We start from the raw sequence: 21,095 nt of genomic DNA on the forward strand, positions 1-21,095 counted from the left end.
ACAGGGAAGGCGACTCGGCACATCCCCAAACCTGAGATATATAATACATATATACATATTTTTCAGTACTGGGGATGGAATGCCAGGGGCATTCTATTTCTGAGCTGCATCTCTAAGCCCTATTTTTTTATTCTTTATTTTGAAACCGGGTCTCACTGAGTTGCAAAGGGCCTCACTAGCTGAGGCTGTCCTCGAGCCATGATCCTCTGGTCTCAGGCTCTGGAATGCTGGGATTACAAGCGTGTGCCACCACGCCTGGCTGACTTATATTTAACAAGGAGATACACAGCATTGCCTCTAGGGGTCAGGAGGACCGAATCTGTGCCTCTAAGTAATACAGAGGCTTGGGGCTGTCTCAGTTGTTACTTGAGTAAATAGTAAGGTCCAAGTTTTATGTGACTTTTTAAGTGGAGATGGCTCGATCTTAGTTTCTCTCTCTCTTTCTTCTCTTTCAGCTTCTGAAATGACCAACATTTTGAAATCGGTGCGACTATTTTTTTCACTTACACTTTTTGGTGTTGTCAAAATTCTCTACTAGTCCCACAGAACACTTTCATCATCAAAAGAAAGCTTTGTTAAAATTAAGAAACAGATAAAAAGCAACAAAATTAAATGCAAAATATAAAAAAAATAAAGGGGAAGGGGAGAAAAGAAAAAAAAAAAAGAAAAAATGCTTTCTATTACCAGCTAGGACAGCAGTTCTCAGAATGTTGTCCCTGGATCGTAAGGGTCCCTGAGACCCTTGCAGAGGGCAAGTGAAGTCCAAGCTAGGTTCATGATGATGCTAAGTGAGTTTTGATCCCGTTCACACTAGAGCAGCTGGCACAAAGGGAATAAGACTTCTGGGTGCAATGGCAAGAATAGAAGTAATACCCAAATTTACTACTGTCACCAGACTCATTGCTAGGCACTTGCAGTGCAAAAGTGAAACAAAAACAAACAGAAACAATAAAAACTCCCCAAATAGTTTCACTTAAGAATTTCTTTGGAGTCAGGTGCAAAAAAATGTACCACCATGCATGCCTGTACTCCCAGTACTTGGAAGGCTAAGACAGGAGGATTGCAGGTTCCAGGCCAGCTTCAGCAACTTGCTGAGGCCCTCCTCAGCTCAGCAAGACCCTGTTTCAAAATTAAAAAAAAAAAGCTGCACAGTGTAGCTTGGAGGTAAAATGTCCTTGAGTTCAACTCCCAGTACCATGTACCAAAAAAAAAAAAAAAAAAGGAATGTCTTGGAAGGGTTCAATGATTCCCTTCGTTGCATCTCTACCATGGACTGCATGTCTCACTCTATGCTGGGACGAATGACTGCCCATCCTGAAGCCCCTGCGCTACATGCCCAGCCGTGATGGCTTGTCCTGAGGAGAAGTGCTTACGGTGTTCTTGGGATGGAATCAACGCCCACTTACTTCATGGAGTCTTATTTTTACAGAAAGAAATGATTGGCAGGCAGATCATGCTTATTTAAGCTTGAGGGTTGGACTGACATTTTTGGAATGACCCAAGCGAGGCTGCCACCTCACGGAAAACGACTAACTGACCGTATTTGTGGCCAAATGTTAAATTTCATTAAAAATTTCTATACTTTTACCGGTGCATTGCAATTACACATCCCAGTGAGGTTCAGCCCTACGATACACACGTACACAGGTCTTGGGGTGTTTCCCTTCAGGTCCCACCTTGCTAGCACCCCTGTACAGAACAGTGAGACTGCTAGTGATACCTTCATACGGGAGCAGATCATAATGTGAATTGTTACCTTTTTTAAAAAACAGATTGGGTGAAAGAAGGAAGAAGAGGAGGCACAGTTAGCTTCTCAACTGGTCTTCCTTAGATACAAGAAGCTGCACCCTAAGTCTTCCCACCCGAGTCTTCCCAGGAGGGGCCCAGGAATTTTCTAGAAGCCTCACCCTCTTGGGGCCGAAGAGGTTATGGTAGAGGGTCCTGAAGCGCTTGCGGGTGTAGTTACAGCGGTAGGCGCCGCCCATCAGGTACTCAATCACCAGGCCAATGTCGATCAGGCTGATTCTGTAGTCCGGGGGCAGGTTCCCCTGTCAGGAAAGAAGGGAACAAACAGACAAATCCCAAACGACGGGGTTGACTAGGGATTCTATTGCAGGGGTTCTGTAACTATTTTAGAGTAAAATAATATAATGAAAAAAGAAACATATGAATGTATTATTAGGCTCGTTAATTCATTCACCTTAAAATAGATCCAACCGAAACCTGGATATTCTCGCTTGGAAAGAAGACATAAGTTAAATAAGAAGATGCAGTAACCGTCGGCAATAACAGAAAATCAAAATACTTATTCAAGTCTTCAGCTGGGGAGAAAAAAACACCAGTGTAGCAGAAAGAAACACAAGGCTAAGCCACAGCAATGCTCTCACTCCCCGCCACTAGGAGCAAGTTCCCCGGACGCTCCAGCCCCTGTCTGTCTTGGACCCAGGCATGCCCCCACCCTCTTGCGGATTATTGATTTTCTTCCCCCTCCCTAAAGGAAGACTCCTTCCAGGAGGTGCGTCCTTACCAGGGCCTGCTTCTGGGAGGACCCGCTGAGAGCTTGGGTCTCCTTTAAAATGAAATTTCTATTAACCATTTTTTTAAAAATTGGCATATTTTTTCATAAAGGGAGAACAGTGTGTACAGAGAGGTTGGGATGTCAGGATGAGGTTGCATATAAGAATGCTTCGTGTTTAAAGAGAAGCAGGAGAGAAATAGGAGAAAAAATTTTATCAATAGAATATTTTCCAAGAATTAAGGTGGATTTTTCATTTTTCCTTTCAGAGTTACCTGCCAATCTCTTTCCTCCCTCTCTACCAGGGATGTTATCCAGAGGCATTCTACCCTTAAGTACCAAGCCCTTTTTATTTTTAAATTAATTTAATTTAATTTATTTATTTTTTTGTGGTACTGAGGATTGAACCCAGGGTCTTTCTACCTCCAGGCTATTTTATATTTTATTTAGAAACAGGGTCTCACTAAGTTGCTGAGGGCCTCACTAAATAGCTGAGGCTGGCTTCAAACCTGCATGATCCTCATGTCTCAGCCTCCCAAGTACTGGGATTATAAGCGTGCGCCATCATGCCCGGCTTACTTTTTACTTTTGAAAGAGGGTCCTGTTTGCTAAAGCCTCAAACATGCCATCCTCCTGTCTCAGCCTCCCATGTAGTAGAATTGCAGGCATGTGCCAAAACATCCAGCTGAGTGATTTTCTTCAAAGACCTAGAGTTTATGACCTTTTATCTTTATGTTTCTTTATTTCTTGAAATGCTGGGGATTGAACCCAGGGCATTGCTCGTGCATGGTGTATCTTTTAGCTGCTTGCTAAAGAAAGTGGTAAAACTAGAAAAGTTTTTGTTATCTCTTGCTTTCTACTTTAAAGGGGACTCTTGAGTTGGGGGTGTAGCTCAGTGGTAGAGTACTTGCTTAGCATGCAGGAGGCTGGCACTGAAACAAATTCAAACAAGAAACAAATTCAAACAGAAGCTCTTTAGGGTCTGAGGAAGATCCCGGCTCTATTGGGTCAGGAAAGATGTGACCCTGCTCGTGGGCAATTCTGAGTGTGCGGAGAGTTCCAGAAGTGCTAGCATCAGCTCCCAGCCACTGGCTCAGCTCCCCAAGCAGGGGACGGTCCTGCACTAGGAGTGACCAAGGCTCCATGCTCTGGGGCCTGACGCACAGCCCTTAGATGCCAGAGGCATGAGGGCCTTGGTTCATTTTGTTTTGAGTGGAGGACTTGCCCAGGGTGCTGTGTGAAGTTTCTGTCATTTCACAGTCTTCTGTCCATAATGGCGGTACCCCACTTTGGTGGCCTTACTGGGGGGCTGGTGACAGTACAAAGACCTGGACCTTGTCCTATGGACTTCAACATGTTGGGCCCCTACCCCGCGTCTGGGTGGTTCTGATGCATGTAAAAGTTTGTGAAACCCCTTCTCTCCTGCTCGGTGGCAGCCCGCAGGAGAGCACCTTGCACTGAGGTGTGACAGTGGATGCTGTCAGGAGGAAAGTCACTCTGCTGTGCTGAGGGTCAGTGTTCAGTTATCCCCCCTCAGCTTTCTGATGGTCCAGTTGCACCCCTTGGAAAGTTCTGAGGTTCAGAGTTAGAGGCACCCGCTGCCACCTATCACTAAACCGATAGCTGTGAATGTTTGTGTTTCTTGGTCCTTATTTCCCGTGTCTTTTCTAATGCTCAGGGGTAAGGTAGGCATTTAGAATGTCTTTGTTGTTGTTGAAAATGCCAACTAGGAAAACAGAAATGAATAGATGTGGTTGGGATCAAGTCTGGGTTTGAGCTTTCTGGCATTCTCTGTTCAGTAACAGAACCACCTAGCTGCCGTCTCTAGACACCTGTTTGGGATGGCCCCAGTTCACTGGGGAATTTGATCTGAAATTCACATGCATAACTAGAGCTGGAAATCAGAGACAGCTCTCGGATGGCTGGGATGCAGTGACTGGCGCGGACGTGCCAGCTTCTAGTGTCTGTCCACCACTGTCCTTTTTCATTTTAATTTTTTTGGTACTATGGGTTGAGCCCAGGGGCATTCTACCTTTGAGTCACACCCCCCCAGGACCTTTTTATTTTATTTTTTATTTCAAACCATGGTCTCACTAAGTTGCCGAGGGCCTTGCTAAGTGGCCTTGGATCCTCCTGTCTCAGCCTCCCAAATGCTGGGATTACAGGCATGCCCCACGGTGTCTGGCTCTACCACTGCTCTCTAGACTAGCTTGTTGCCCCAGAACTAGGCCCCATCTCTGCCCACTTGGTTCTGCTCCCTTGGCTTGGCATCCAGGTCAGGCAGGGAGTCTAATGTGATCCAGCCAGGCAAAAGGGGTGTGTGTGTGAGGAGCACCACACACAGAGGGAGCACTCTGCACAGGGTGTCTCCACCCTTGACCTTGGCCCTCAGAGGCTCAGCAGAATCCATCTCATTAGCTGAATTGTCCCTTCCCCCAAATGGCTGCCCTCCTTACCCTTCCTGGAATTTCAAAGTCTCCTTTGAAGATGTTTTTATCACTGGTCTCCCTAGAGTTAAGCTGTCCTTAGGCTATTAACAAAGACCAATGGTCGGCCTATGTTATGCAAAGCATACCCAAAAATATTTAAAAAGGAACACAGTTTCATTTTAAGAGAGTGACTTTTTATATATTGCCCTTTCCAAAAAATTGAACTGAGGTTAAAAATACCCACTTTTCTTCCTTGTTTTGGGGTAAGTCAAGAAATCCAGTTTCCTTAGCCTCCAGCTGTACTGGGCACCAGGCAAGGGTGTCATTGAAAGGTCAGAGTCCTCTTTGGACATGCCTGGGGCAGCCTCTTCTCCTGCACACGGGGTTCTGATAGGATGGCTCTAGAGGCTGCCCACCCATCTCTGTTATTTTCCTTGGCTGTGTGGGGCAGGCAGGAAATAAAGATCTCTGGCTTCCAGTCAACTGCCCTGGGCTTCGTGAACCAGCCATTTTCCCTATGGGCTTCTTCCTATTAAAAGAGGACTGAACCCCCGTGGCCTGTATGATCTGTGGACTGGCTTGCATTGTGTTTGACCCTCAGTGGCGATGTTCATCTATCCTGAGGTTTTGGAAAAATCTCCAAAGGATTCTGAACAATGCCATTAATGGGTTTCTGAATTTGTGCCATTTATTTATTTATTGGTGGTGCTGGGGATCGAACCAACAGCCTCGCATGCTCTACCAGTGAGGTACATTCCCAGACCTTCTACTTTTAATGTTGTAAGCATTTTCAAAATATAAACCTAGGTAATAATGAGCCTAATTTTGAGAAAGATTGGTATGTGCATCAATTTGAATCCTAAGCATGAGATACCAATATTGCCTGAAGACCAATGTTGAATGGTGATGTTTATGCTTTTGAGGTGTCTGTAAAAGTAAGGGGTTGCCAGGAAGGTGAGAACGGCAGTAAACTTCAAGGTTAATAAACACCTATAGGCAAATAAAATATTTTTACCAAATGGTTTCATTAATGAAGGGATATTAGAGATGTATACTGCCAAGGGAAACTGCTAAAATCTTCTTATATAAAAGTTATTATTGTGGAATGTTTACGTGTGGTCAGAGACCATTGTGTTCTCTGGGGTCTTTGAAGGCAAAAGGAACCCCACCTGCAATTCCAGTTGACCACAAGGGGGCGATGTTCGTCTGCCCTGAGCCTAGGAGACTGAGTAGTAAGGGGTGACATCAATGAATACAGGCTGGATTGCAGGATTGCAGGATGAGGAGAGAGTCAGAGTCCTTGTTGAAGTGGTATCAGAGGAGGGAAATTTGCTTTAGCAAGTAATCAGAACTTTGCCTGCAAGACCGATTGCATCTATTTCTTTCCAGAGACTTCTGGGAGGAGAGAAGTTAAGGGAAATCAGTTTTACATTTCTTATTAGAAGTGTGGAAACCTTTAGGGGTAAAAGGAACAGGTTTCACAAAATGAATAAAATTGGGTGCAATTGAGGCCTCTGAGTGGGATAACCGTGTCCCGGGTGGGCTCTGAGGAATGGCAGCCATGATGCACTTGGAGGAGCCTGTGACCTGCAGGGTCCCAGATGCTGCATTTGCATTTCTCCAAACAGAGGGGGGACTTATGGGCATTCCTGAAGAGGACAGATGTGCACATGGTGCAGGGCCGGGACTTTGGACTTGGCTCTGCCCCCGTGTGACTCTGCACAGGTCGCTCTCTTCCTCTGTCCCTCAGCTTATGTCTTGGAAATAGGTGATTTGGGCATCGAAGGTCTTGTCTGTTTCTAAAAATCCAGCCACATGATCGGTATCTGGCAGCTCTTGCCAGGCCACTGGGCCAGGTCCCCTGCTCAGAGCCTCCAGGGCTGATGATGCTCCAAGCTGTGCCCTGGAGTTTGGTTGGTGGAACTGACCTGGGGGATCAGAGCCCAGGGATGGTAAAGGTATAGACAGTGATGGGCTGTGTTCATAGCATCCACTTCCCCAGAGGAAAGCAGACGTGAGTGGTACCTCACATGCCCACAGGTAAGGGCGCCAGCTTTCTGGAGGAGTCTTCCTTTCCTTGAGGCCTTTTCAAATTGGAACTTATAAAAATGATACTAGAATACTACATATCCTGCCTGCTCTTTCTGTTACCCTCCCCCACACTTTCAATTATATTTTATTGAAAGTTTTTTTCTGTGCGTGTATGTGGCACTGGGGATTGAACCCAGGTATTAGCACATGCTAGGCAAGTGCTGTACCACGGCCCTGCCCCCAGCCCCGCCTCCCCCACCCTTTGGCCATGACGTCTGAACTGGCAGAGCCTGAGCTATGATTTTCCATCTTGTGCTGTAATAACACACAGCAGGCCCCGTGAGTCAAACAACTTGCTAGAGAGGGTGGGTATGTGGGAAGAAGGTACGATTTGGCGACTTGAACCTGTTGCCTCCTTTTCTCATGCTCTGAAGGACTGCTCTGAAGGTAGGGTTTAATTCACACCATGCTGAAGGATGTCTTAAGTAAAGAATAGCTCAAATTCACTGCTTAGATCTGCTCTTCAAAATGAATCACTATCAGATTTCAACTGTTTAGGAACATTTCTTATTTTTTTGACACTCATAACAAACCTGCAAATACAAGTTTGTTTCCTTTGATGTGTGAAATGCATAAAATGACAGCTGGCCTTCCTCTTGATCAGTGGAGAAGGATGAAAAGTCTCTTCTGGGGATTTTTTTTTTTTTTTGCAGTCCTGGGGATGGAACCCAGGGGCATTTTGCCTCCGAGCTATATATCCTCAGCCCTAGTTTTTATTCTTTTATTTTGAAACAGGGTCTCACTGAGTTGCAAAGGGCCTCACTAAGTAGCTGAGGCTGTCTGCAAACCATGATCCTCCTGTCTCAGCTTCCGAATGCTGGGATTACAAGTGTGCACTTGGCCAGTTTTTATAATAAGAAAAGCATGGTGGGTATGAGGAGTTCCCAGGTAGGGGCCTGATCTTATAAAAGCTTTGCAAAGAGGACATAGCCCCACCACTTCATAGTTCAGCAAGTTCAGTCAAAGACCGGGCAATCAGTCTTTTAAAAAGCAAGAATGCTTTTGCAAATTTGCACGCATGTAGCATATGGGCTTATGAAAATATCCTTTTCTTACCCAAAGTATCAGAATTAGTTCATTTTTTCTTCCCTATCTCTATCTTCCTCTTTTGGATTCTGTAAAGCTCTGGGTCTTAATTCCCATGTAAATGAACTTTAAATTATCATTCTTCTGTGTAGTACTCAAATATCACCCTCCTTTGGTGGGGAGGGATAGGAGAGGTGATCTGAGGTGTTAGCACATTTAGGAGAGAAAAGCTACTACTTTAAAACATACAGAGGCACAAACTGAGCAGACAATTAGCTACTAAAATAGCAGGTTATATTTCACAGAAAAGCAGACGAACTTGGGCCACTCTGGTTTCATGAGAGCGTTGGGACGTTTCATGGATTTATGCATAAAAACCATTGTGGGAATCGGATTGGTGTCTGTCAGTTCAAATTTCTGATGGGTGCTGAGCATCAGCTCTTCACCTCATCGCTCATGGATTGCTCCCTGGATACGAATAATTCGAGATCTCAAAAGTAGCTTGGGAGCAGTTCTCTGTGATCGGTTCTGTTGGTTTCAAAAAAGACTTGGGTTGGAGTTGTCATGCTGCTTGACTTACGATGGTCTGATAATCCCTAGATGCCCTCCCTGGGTTTGTTGGAATTATTTACATTTAATTTCATAGGCATCTTATCAAACTTTACATTTATGATCCAGAACTGTGCCTCCTAACTCATGAACAGCATTTTGCATGAGAGTTTATAACGTCTTAATTTTTTACAGATTAACTTTACAAATGAACTATAGATATACAATGTGTATTACATATTCACTCTATATTAACTATATATATATACATATACATATATATTTCCTCTACAATTGTAAAGAAAGCACACATTATTTATTATAATGTTCCTTAATCTTGAAAATTGCTTATACATGTTACTCATTATCGTCCTTGATTTCCAAAGTGGCGTATACTTTATATGCCTTCTAATAATATAAGTGACTTGAGAAAATGCAAGAGGCACTTTGAGGAATTTTAGAAAAGAGAAAATGGTCTTGCAAAGTCGAGTCCCGTGGGGAAGCGAAGCTGCTGAGAGGGACTGTGGTCACTTGCTCTCGGTGACAACTAACTCCAAGAGTCTCTGGACCCCGAGGAGAGACAATGCTTCTTGGGGGAGTGGGAGGTGGACGTGGATCGCACCTTGCTTGGCTTCAAGGCTTGGGTTGGCCGGTAGCTGGGACCCAGGGACAGAGGCAGAGCGGTCTCTGTTCAGAGGAGCCTCACAGACTAAAGTGAGGGGGATGATTCTGTATTATCTTAGAAAAACTCCAAAATATTGAATCGAACATAAGCAACAAATAGCTTGGCAAAGAACACATTGAATGTGTACACATCTAATCTTCTGAGTTTAGTTTCAAGGCTCATTTTAAGCCAGGATGAATGGAAGCTGGGAAGCTTGAAGGAAAGAGATATCAGATATACTCTTATGATTCATTGCTATGCGAGGTCCAGCGGGTTAAAAGAGATGCGTTCTAGCAGCCCAAGGGCCTGTGACTTTTTTTTTTTTTTTTTGCGGTACTGGGAACGGAACCCAGGGGCATTCTACCTCCAAGCTACACTCCAAGCCTTATTTTTTTTCTTCATTTTGAAACAGGGTCTCACTGTTACAAAGGGCCTCACTAAGTAGCCGAGGCTGGTCGCAAACCATGATCCTCCTGTCTCGGCCTCCTGAATGCTGGGATTACAAGCGTGCGCCACTGCGCCTGACTCTTTGCTTGACTTTTTAGAGAAAAAATTTAGAAGTTGTTATGGAAGCCAGGCACCGGCAGACTGTATGGGCAAAAGAACGAGCCCTGGGCTAAGATTAAACACATGCCTCTTTCTTCTCATCTTAGAGATGCTCTCTGGTACTAATCAAGTAATAATAATTCCACATAAAATTGTCATGAAAGTTACATATGTAAAGATGCACAGAAAGTTTATATCAATGCTGAGCACTGAATCACACTAAATTGTAACTATTATTATTATGAATTCAAGGACCTCAGCCCCAGTCTGAGCCTGTCACTGGCTGTCTCATCCCTTCACCTACAAATGCGAACAATTCCACATAATCTGTGCCTACTAGTTATTTTCTGTCTAATCAGATGAGATGATGAGTGTGACGGCATATTGTAGAAAAAGTAAAGTATTAGAAACAATAAAGGAATGCCTATATTATTTTGATCCTGTTTTCCCTGAGACTTGGGAGCTATTCTTCCTATACTTTCTATCCGCTGGAAATAAAATTGCTTATGATTTCAATATGTTATAGAATATCCTTCTGTTGAGTATTTCAACCATTTCAACATGTTTTAAAGCCATCTTTCGCTTGCAGGCTGTGTCAGGAGCTAGCAAATGAGACGTCTACGGTCAGCGGGGCAGCATGGAGACCAGCTCCACAGGCAGTGAGGGGTGTATAGGAACATCCAGGCAATGACATAAATCCACATGGCAGGGCGGGGCAGGGCGGGGAGCCTAGAGTTCTGCTACCCAAAAGCATCATGTCTGAGGAAAGCATCTAAAACCATGGCGACTCAAGAGAGAATCACAGCTGCATCGTAAGCAGAGGTGTCAGAGTTAGGAGACGGACGCACACACGCTGCTCTGGAATGAAGGGGCTGGCAGGGACGGGACACTCTGGCAGCTCATGCAAAACAGAGACGCTCTCATCACCGGAAGCGGTCAAGACAGGGCCTCCGACCTGTGGTCCAGAGGATTCTTACCTTTTTGACATCCCTGACCAAGTGGTACAATGTATTTGAGGGCCCATGTCTCTGAAAACAATAAAGAAGAATCAAACAGTTTTGCTAGTCAGGGGCTTCAGCGTGCATGGCGGGAAGGAGCCAGAAGGAAAGGTCGTGGTGGTGGGGGTGGCTCACCACGGTGCACCTTGTTCTACTTGCTCAGCTGTGTCTGTCTTTTCTTTTCTCTTTCTTTCTTTTCTTTCTTTTCTTTTCTTTTCTTTTCTTTTCTTTTCTTTTCTTTTCTTTTCTTTGTTTTTTTGGTGGTACTGGGGTTCCTGGAAGCCCTTCTACCTCCGGGCTACACTCCCAGACCTATTTTATATTTTTATTTGGAAACAGGGTCTCCTAAGCCAGCTCGCATAGCTGGCTTTGAACCTGCGCGATCCTCCTGTCTCTGCCTCCCAAGCGCGGGGATTACACGCATGTGCCACCACACCCGGCTGTATCTGTCTTTTCTAAGCAAACACGCCAGCAGGATTTTGGATTGTATTTCAGGAAAAAATGCATTTGAGGTTCTAGGTTCAAACTTCATAAGGGAGGGTTTCAACTCTGTTGACAGCTGGCCTTAAAAGTCATTGAAGAAGGAGCTGGTTTTGCAGCAGAGAAAAACAGAGGGACCAGTTCACCCGGTGGAAGAATGTGCTTGGACACCCTGTCCTTGGGACTTTTTTATTTCCCCCAGTGAATGAGAAACTGTCTCATTCACTGAGGCATTGGCCCACCTTTCCTGTAAAAAGCCAAGTAGCAAATATTTTGGACTCTGTAGAATATACAATCTTTTTCAAATTGTTTAACTACTATTGTACTATAAAAGCAGCCATGGGCTTTTGTTGTTATTATTGATTTTTTTTTTTTTATTTTGCAGTGCTGGAGATTGAACCCAGGGCCTTGCTGTGCATGTTAGGCAAGTGCTCTACCACTGGGCTACATTCCCAGCTTGTGCTATTTTTCAATAAAACTTTATTCATGGATAAAGAACATCAAATGTCTTATAATTTTAATGTGCTATAGAATTTCATTTTGATTATTTCAGCCATTAGAAAATGTTAGAAAGCCCTCTGTAGCTTTCAGGTCGTACAGAAAAAGGCCGTGGGTTGGGTCTAGACTTTGGGTGACAGTATTGTTGAAAGCTGGCTTAAAGAAAAGGCCACAGGCTGTTTTGGGAAAAGAGAAACTTAGGGAAAATATGTACATGTGCCTTAGGTAAGAATAAAGTGAAATGAATTGCTAGTCTTGTCTCAGAAATAAGAAATTCTAGGTAAAATACAAGATACTCAAGTAAATTTGAATTTCAGATAAAAAAAATGAACAATTTTTTTTGTGTGTGGTTCTGGGGATTGAACTCAACAGGCATTCTACCTGTGAGCTACACTCCCAGACCTATTTTTTATTATATATATATATATATATATATATATATATATATATATATGGTACTGGGGTTCCTGGAAGCCTTTCTACCTCTGGGCTACACTCCCAGACCTATTTTTACATTTTTATTTGGAAACAGGGTCTCCTAAGCCAGCGCGCGCGGCTGGCTTCGAACCTGCACGATCCTCCTGTCTCTGCCTCCCAAGCGCGGGGATTACAAGCGTGCGCCACCACGCCCGGCTTTATTCTATATTTTGAAACATGGTCTCACTAAGTTGTGGAGGGCCTCACTAAGCATCTGAGGCTGGCTTCTAACCTGCCATCCTCCTGTTTCAGCCTCCCAAGTACTGGGATTACAAGCATGTGCCACTATCCCTGGCTAGGCAATTCTTAGCAGAAGTATATCCCGTGAGATCTTTGGGATGTACAAGTCGCCCTCCAGAGTGATAAGTTCTGCATGTGTGGATTCTACCAGCTGCAGACTGAAAATATTGGGAGAAAAACTGAGTCCATACAGAACACGTAGAGACTATTTTCTTGTGGTTACTCCCTAAACTTTATAATGCTATTTCCACAGCATTTGCATTGTATTAGAGATACACATAGTCTAGAGATGACATGTGGTGTGCAGGAGGACATACCTGGTTATGTGCAACTACCGTGCCATCTTATACAAAGGGTCCCAAGCTTCGTTATATGCCAAACTCCAGGCAGATGTAGAGGGAAAACCATACTTACATGAAAAAATAGATTACTGTTTTACTGTTTATCTGAAGTTCAAATTTAACTGGGTGTCCTGTATTTTTCTTTGCTAAATATAGCAAATTTATCAGAGGATCTAAAATAGCGATGACAAATCCCTAAGCAAATGTCCTATAGCATTTAAGCACTGAGTCGCACCCATGTGCAATCTCACCCACCTGCAAATTTGTGTAGACATTGAATCTACTGGCACCTGGATCTTGACCTTTCAGCCTCCAGCACTGTGAGAAGTAAATGTCTGTTCTTTATAAATTACCCACCCTCAGGTGTTCTGTTATAGCAGTACAGATAGACTAAGACAACCTCAATTTGCTGATCTCTAAAATGGTGAAAAACAGTCTGCTCTTTAAAGTTCATTGGCTTCTAATAAGTGTTATCTCTAAAAAAAATCCAAAACAAAAAACCCCCCAAATCAACAAAGAGCTGGGTGTGGTGGCACATGCTTGTAATCCCGGTACTTGGGAGGCTAAAACAGGAGGATTACAGGTTAGAAGCCAGTCTCAGATACTTAGTGAAGCCCACTGCAACTTAGTGAGACCTTGTTTAAAAAAAAAAGAAAAGAATAGGGCTGGGGGGTGTGGAAGTGTAGCTCAGAGGTAGAATGCCCCTGTGTTCCATTCTAAGTATTGTTAAAAAAAAAACCCATACAAAATATTTTACATTTTATTGCATTGTTGTGAAAAACAATGACCTTATAGCTCTGAGGTTAATAAAATGGCTGCAGGTTACTTTAATTGGCCTCTTTTGATGTTTGGAGCCAAATCAATCCTCCTCTGCCAATTGCCTTAAACACCCTCTGGCTTGCGGAATAAACTGTGTTCTAATTTTTAGAGCCGTGTAGTTTTGTGTAAAGACATGAAATGATACATTTAGGCCATCCCTGGGGTTTTCTCTTGTACGCTGACAACTGAGCAATTAAAACAAGTGGAATCTTGGGAACTTGATGTCTGTGGTCTACAGAGGTCTCAAGGAGGACTTGCAAGGAATGGTGCATGCATTTACAGGAGTGAGGGGGAAGAGAATCACAGGCGTGTGGAGGGTAGGAGAAGGTAAATTGAGAGAGAGAGAGAGAGAGAGAGAGAGAGAGAGAGAGAGAGAGAGAGAGATTGCCTTATTTGGTCCTACCGTATTGTACAATTCCTCTAGTCTGGAGATGGTGAGAAAACGGTGCATGCTTACTCCATTCTCTATGAGTAATTTCACAAAATCCACTCTGTCCAAAACTAGGGCATCCAGCATGGCTTGCTCCAGAGACCCCACCTGAAAATCAGATCGCTGAGTTAGTCTGCCCCAGGGCCTCGGGATGCAGTTCCTCGACATTTAGCCATGTTGCATAGTGGTGGCTCTCTGGACATCTGGTAAACCTTCAGCACATCCAAGAACATGCTGCAGAGACTGCTCCTGGCTCCACTTTTGGTACAGCTGCAGCCTTTCCTGTGTTTGGGAGCCTGTACAGAAGTCAGGGGTATCTAGGTCTCAAAATTATTTCTTCCCCGAAGTGCTCTCTTGTTATGGATCCTAAAAAGATGCAAAGCTTCTAGAAAGATCTGCAAACCTGTGAGTTTCACCAGTTTGTAGAGCTCCCCCCCCCAACAATTCTCTGAGCAAACTTCTGCAAAACCAGTGGAAGGCAAAGGTGACACTCTCCTGTGTTTATTTTCTCCTTCCTTAGCCTCGGAAGGAGACTCCTGGCTCACTGGAGAAGATGCACCTGAGTCAATAGACCAAGGACCTAGCAGTCATGAATCCATGTGTAGAAATAGGCAAGAGAGAAGCAAGCTGGTGTCACTGAACTAAAAAAAAAAACAAAAACAAAAAAACTAATTCCTTCATTTACCACCAGCCTCTCACAAAATTTTCCCAGTGTTCAGATTCCTTGACAAATATCCCCATGCTTTCAGCCCTCTCCGAAGGACTCTGTGAAGATGGGTATGCAAGCTCAGCCAAAAGCTCTCTGGGGAAAGGAAGGGTCAAGAACGAGCTGCCTGTGACTGGTGTGATCCCAGGCACAGAAATAACATTTGGGGCTGCGAGTTGCCTCTCGGGATGCATGTGTACCACACCCAATGGTCAATCTCCCAAGGTTTTATTTTTAGTAGAGCCAGTTGAGGGAAATAAACCAAGAACAGTTATATAAAGCTTTGGTTCCCCCGTGTTGTTCTCTGGGACTAGGGTGGACCTGTGCTCAGCCACCAGGACCAGATGGCACCTGCACGCGGAGGCCTGCTAATTTTGCATCCTGGGGCGTGACCCAACCACCAACCAGTGTGGGCACCACACTTGGCAGCGGAGACCTGTTCCTTTTGCTTGTCTCAAAGCCAGTTAGAAACAGACTAATTCCATTATTTATTTCTATTTAACACATTCAGCTTTTGTATTGTTTGTATCTTTAAAGACATAATGAAAAGAAATCATTAGCAGCAGAAAATTGCTACCAAAGCCACTCAGAGACGGCAGCGTTATGGGATGCTTGGTGTTATGCTTAATTATAGCTTCCACCAGGTGGCAGCATTTTCCCAAATACAAGAAGGTGTGCCCAGCCCAGGGACTGTTAGGAAGGTTTTTTTTTTTTTCTCCTAAAAACAAACAAACAAACAAACAGTAGTTTCTTTAGTCATTTTCAAAAGCTCCTTAAACAAATACCTTGCCCAAGCAAGTGGGTTTTTCAGGGGTGACTACATATACTCTACCGGCCACTGTTGCCCATAAATAAAGATCTGGCTGCGCGCGATGTCGACTCTGTTCCAGGCTAAGGCTAGGCTCAGCTGGTCTGGGGCGGAGGCATTGGCTCCTGTACATAGACACACGGAAAAAAAGAGAAGAAGAGAAAATAGCGATCAGTTACTATACAAGAAGCCCACTCCATCTCTGGGCCATTGACCCCTCTCCTGAACAGAAGACCCAGCTATACGGCTGAGTTTCTCCAACTCCATACTATTGTATGTTGGAGCAATCCTATGCATTGTAGACTATTTAACAGAATCCTGGGACTCGATCTAGCAGGTGCCTTGTAGCACTTCCCATCCCCATCCTCCCAGTCATGACAATCAAAAGTGTGCAAACATCGCCAAGTGCCCCCAGGTATGGAGGGAGACAGAGGCTGGCAGTGAGAACCACACTACAGCCTGTTTTTCAGCATAGGTGTTGCGCAGTGGCAGCAGCTTCTTTAGGGCGCTTACTCAGGCCCTGTGAAGTCTGGATTTTTCTTTTGAAAGTGTCTCACTAAGTTGTCCTTGCTGGCCTAAAACTATGATCCTCCTGCCTCAGCCTCCTGAGTAGCTGGGGTTACAGATGTGTGTTGCTATGCCTCACCTAACGTCTATTTTAACAAAATTTCAGGTGATCTGGTGCATGATCTGGTTCGAGAAGTGCTGCGGCACAACACGTTTTGCTTCTGCTGTTCAGTCTGGTTTCAGTGTGACATGGGCGTGGAGTTTTGCACGGGGAGGGTGCGCTTATCAACCAGCAGGCCAATGTTGCCACTCAGCTGAAAAAGACCGGCGAGGATCTCTTCAGATGGTGGCTTAGGTCCACTTTGCTTGGTGGGTAGAAGCCATTGGAATGGTTTTCCAGTTTCTCATTATTCTCCAGCCTGTTTCTAGATCTGTGCTGTGCACATGCAGCTATTTAAATTTAAATTAATTAAGCCAGCTATGGTGGCTCAGGCCTGTAATCCTAGTACTTGGGAGGCTGAGATGGGAGGATTGCTGTCGGAAGGCCAGTCTCAGCAACTTAGCAAGAATCTGTTTCAAAAGAAAATATAAAGAAGAGCTGTGCTTATGTCATGGCTCAGAGATAGAATGTCCCTGTGTTCGATTTCCAATATAATAAAATAAAACAACTTCAATGAATTAAAATCAAACCCTAACTCCTCATCACATTAGCTGCATCCTAGGCTCAAAAGCCACATGTGGCTCATGGCCAGTGAATTGGAGATTGGAGGACACAGAGAGAGAGAGAGAACATTTTTCTTCTCACAGATAGTTCTGCTGGGAGAGAGCAGGCAAAGGTGATTTGTCCACCCCCATAGCCTGCGTGTCTGCTGAACAAGAGGCTGAGAACAGAGGCGGCAGGGTGGGTAGATCTGAGTCCACCGGAGTCAACCTGGGGTCTCTTAAGCTTGCCATTTTGGGATGGTGTGCCCAAGACTGGGCTTCTCTGAGTCACCATTCTGTCATCTGTGAGATGGGAACAGTAACAATTGCCCTGTTTTACCTGGCTGATGTTGGAAGGCTGAACAAGATCATATATATGAATTTGCAGGTGAACAGGTGTTTCACAGTTTGACACCACTAGTATACCGAGGAGACACCGCTAGATATTTACCCAACTTCACACGGCTGAATGTCCTAGCAGTGAGGGAGGAAAGTAAATAGAAAATACCCTTTTCTTTTTTGGCTCGGGTATTTTGAGCATCTTACATGTGTTAGGCAAAAACATTAGATACTTCTATGTGCTGTCAAAAGAAATTTCCCAAATAGCCTTGGAAATTGGGTTTTACTGTGTATGTTGGACAGGAGAAGATACTGAGGTCCAGAGAGGTTGAAGTGAATAATCAAACAGCTACTAAGGTAAACAGAGCAAGTATTCATCATGCCAGAGGTAAGATTAGACCAGTGGGCTTTCTTCCTTCACCACGGCTCTTCTGATGTTTGTGAAGGAAGGAGGGATAGCCCTGCACAGGCTGTTCATTCTTTGGACTGGTCAGCAATGGAGGCCAGAAGTGGTGGGGTGGGGAGTGAGGACCTGAGGATCAAGCCAAATCTATGAGTGGCTCCCAAACTTTGACACACATCAAGTCATCGAGGGAGCTCTCACACCAGCCCTGTGCTCAGGTTACACCCAAGCCAGTTAAATTACATTGCTCAGGGTAGTTCTAAAACTCTTCAGGTGTTTGCAGTGTGCAGCCGAGGCTGGAAACCACTGTGCCATACGCCTCTTCCCTCTGGGAAGAACTAGGCGCACAAGGTGTTTGCTAGATGAGCACTTTTTAGATTTGCACATGCATACCTATAACCTGGAAAACTTTTCAGAACACAGAATCTGTGTTCCATCTTCAGACAGTCTCATTCAGTAGCTCTGAGTGGAGCCTGAGTCTGTCTGTCTATCTGTCTCTCTTTCTCTCTGTCTGTCTGTCTTTTTCTCTCTCTCTTGTTCTGGGGATTGAACCAAGAACATTCTACCTCCAAGCTACACACTCAGTTCTTTTTATTTTTAATTTTGAAACAGGATCATGCTAAATTGTTGAGTCTGTCCTTGAACGTGCATTCCTCCTATCTCAGCCTCCTAAGCACTGGGATTGGAGTTTCTGCATTTTTAATAGGCTTCCAGGTACTGCTGTAGCTGCTGATCTGGGAGTGTGCCTTAATCAAGATGGTCTTAGAGAGCTATAGGGTCATGTGCACATCACAGGTCAGAGAATATTTCTCATTCTCGGATCCATACATTGATAAAATTAGTACAAACCACATACTTCGAATAGACTTATTAGTATTTTGAATGATGAATATTGAGTTTACATATGGAATTTTTCATTAAGAAAATTTTGTTATCTTGGCATGGTGGCACATACATGTAATCCCAATACTTGGGAGGCTGAGACAGGAATATCACAGGTTCGGCATACACTGACTTAGTGAGACTGCTTCAAAATGAAAGAAAAAAGGTCTGGAGGTATAGATCAGAGGTAGAGGTAGAACACTCCTGGGTTCAATCCCTAGTAACACACACACACACACACACACACACACACACACACACAATTATTTTTCTTCTCAGATAACAAGAGTGATTGCAAAGTCATAAGAGGGTAACTGGTATAAACAAGTAACAGATATGAATGTGTCAAAATGTACTGTCATCAATTTAGAGAGAAAATAAGAGCGAGGGCTCTTTGGGATTACATTTGGAAAGATGGAGTTTTTCCTTTTCAAAAATATGCTTTTTATTTTAACTGACACATAGTATTGGACATATTTGTGGGGGCCCAGTGTGACATTCAGATACCTGTACACAAGGTGTGATGACCAGACCTGGGTAACTGGCATAGCCAACACTTTGGACATTTGTCACTTTTTTTGTGTGTTAAGTCTTTTCAAAATGACTAGCTATTTTGAAATACACAGATATTTGTCAACCAGTTACACTACAGTGCTGTAGAACTATCAGAAATTATTCCTCCTACCCACCTGCACCCCACTATCCATTAACTGTACCCTCTTCAACTCCCTCCCGCACAACCTTTCCTGATTGCAGTGACCACTATCTACTCTCCGCTTCTACAAGATTGATCTTTTGGCATCCACATATAAAAGATAACATGCAGTATTTGTCTTTTTATGCCTGACTTATTTCACTTAATACAATGTCTTCAGTTCTACCCACATTGCTGCAAATGACATGATTTTATTACTTTTTGCCTGGATAGTATTTCACTGTGTACATGGACCATATTTTCTATAGTCCTTTATCTGTCTGTGGACATCCATGTTGATTCTGATCTTAACTCTTATGAATACAGCTGCAATAAACATGTGAGTGCAAATGTCTCTTTGACATACTGATTCCACCTTCTCTTGACACATGCCTGGCAGTGGGATAGCTGGGTCATCTGGTAGTTCTATCTCTAGTTTTTCAAAAAGCCTTTGTACCATTTTCCAGAATGACTGTGCTAATCTGCATTCCCACCAACAGTGTAGGAGAGTTCCCTCTGCTTCTTTAGCTGGCTGGGCGGTCATTGCTGTCTCACTGTAATGGTTTATTATACCTTTTGCCATTTGGATGTCGGCAATTTATACACTACCCAAGTCAGTAATAGTACAAACCTGAACAAGAACACAGAGCTAAAGGCCTGAGTGTAATCATAAAAACGTCAACTAAAAACACGAGGCTGATGAGTCTTGACATCTCAAAAATTAAAAATACATCATAACTCAAGAATGGACCATTTGAATCAGGGCAGTGTGACTAACCATCCTGGTTTGCCTAAGAGAGTTCCAGTTTTAGCACTGGAATTCCTGAATCCTGGAAGATACTTTTTTTAAAAATTATTATTACTTTTTTATTGGTGCACTGTATTCATACATCATAGTGGGATACATACTTTTGTAGACATACATGCACACTTTTCCCACTCAGCCCCCACCCAATCCCAACCCATTCTCTCCCTATCCCTCCCTCCCATGCTTGGCTTAGTAGTTGACATCTAGTATTATGGCAATTTATCTAAAATTAAAAATGATAATCTCACATAACAGTTTCATTTGTCTGATACCAAGCTTTTGGTGAATAAAGATAACATTTCAATATTTCTTTTTGCTTTCTTTCTTACCAGAGAATCTATTTTTTCTATTTTTTAGGTGAAACTATCATATATTTATATATTTATTTTTCAGAAAAAAAAATCTATCCTAATATGGAATATGGACTCTAGGTACCCACAACGATCTTGAAAAAGAACAAAGCTAGAAGATATATATTTTCTGATTTCAAACCATATAAAGCTACAATAATTGAAACAGTGTAGTACTATTATAAAGGCAGATATATAAACCATTGGAGTTAAATAAAAGCCTAGAGCTAAATTCTTCCCTATATTGTCAAGTTATTTTTGACAAGGTTTCCACGAACATTTGGTGGTAGAAATATTAATCTTTTAACTAAATATTGTTAAAAAATAATAATTACATGGAAAAGAATTGGACCCTTACCTAATCCCATATACAAATATTAACTCAAAATAGATAATAGACCTAAATATAAATCTTAAGACTATAAACTTTTAGGAGAAAATCTGGGTCATTAAACCTCACAACATTGAAATTGGCAGTGATTTATTGGTTATGATTTCAATGGCACAGGCAACAGAGGAGTATACAAACTCCCTAAAAAATAAAAAAAATATTGTATATCTAAAGACAATGTAAACAGAGTTAACAGTTACTAATAGAATGGGATAAAATATTTCCAAATGCTATATCTGAAGGTATATTAATATTCCAACTAGAAATCCTAAAAATTAACAACAATAAAGGCAAACAATACCCTTTAGAGATAGGTAACAGACTAACATAAATAATGAATCTCCACAGATAACCAATCTTAGTTGTCTATTGGATGGAAACTCTTGTTTCTCTAGTTCTGGA

The 21,095-nt window shown here is 43.2% G+C and overlaps 1 protein-coding gene across 22 annotated transcripts in view; it reads right to left on the reverse strand.

Annotated features, from left to right (window-relative positions):
• Nucleotides 1–21,095, reverse strand: part of TRPM3 (transient receptor potential cation channel subfamily M member 3) — a gene marked incomplete at both ends in the record, with an annotated part of 906,375 nt that overhangs the window by 94,129 nt on the left and 791,151 nt on the right. For 9 of the 22 annotated variants that reach the window (XM_080708368.1, XM_080708387.1, XM_080708366.1 and 6 more), the window contains 5 exons: nucleotides 1,908–2,048; nucleotides 2,201–2,236; nucleotides 10,798–10,848; nucleotides 14,077–14,211; nucleotides 15,642–15,742. In XM_080708368.1, coding sequence (XP_080564494.1) covers nucleotides 1,908–2,048; nucleotides 2,201–2,236; nucleotides 10,798–10,848; nucleotides 14,077–14,211; nucleotides 15,642–15,742 — 464 coding nt within the window. The remainder of the gene's footprint in view (nucleotides 1–1,907; nucleotides 2,049–2,200; nucleotides 2,237–10,797; nucleotides 10,849–14,076; nucleotides 14,212–15,641; nucleotides 15,743–21,095) is intronic. The other 13 variants (XM_080708373.1, XM_080708370.1, XM_080708385.1 and 10 more) reach the window with 3 other exon arrangements.

This window comes from Muscardinus avellanarius (genome assembly GCF_963383645.1).
Source record: "Muscardinus avellanarius genome assembly, chromosome: 13".
NCBI classification, from domain to species: domain Eukaryota; kingdom Metazoa; phylum Chordata; class Mammalia; order Rodentia; family Gliridae; genus Muscardinus; species Muscardinus avellanarius.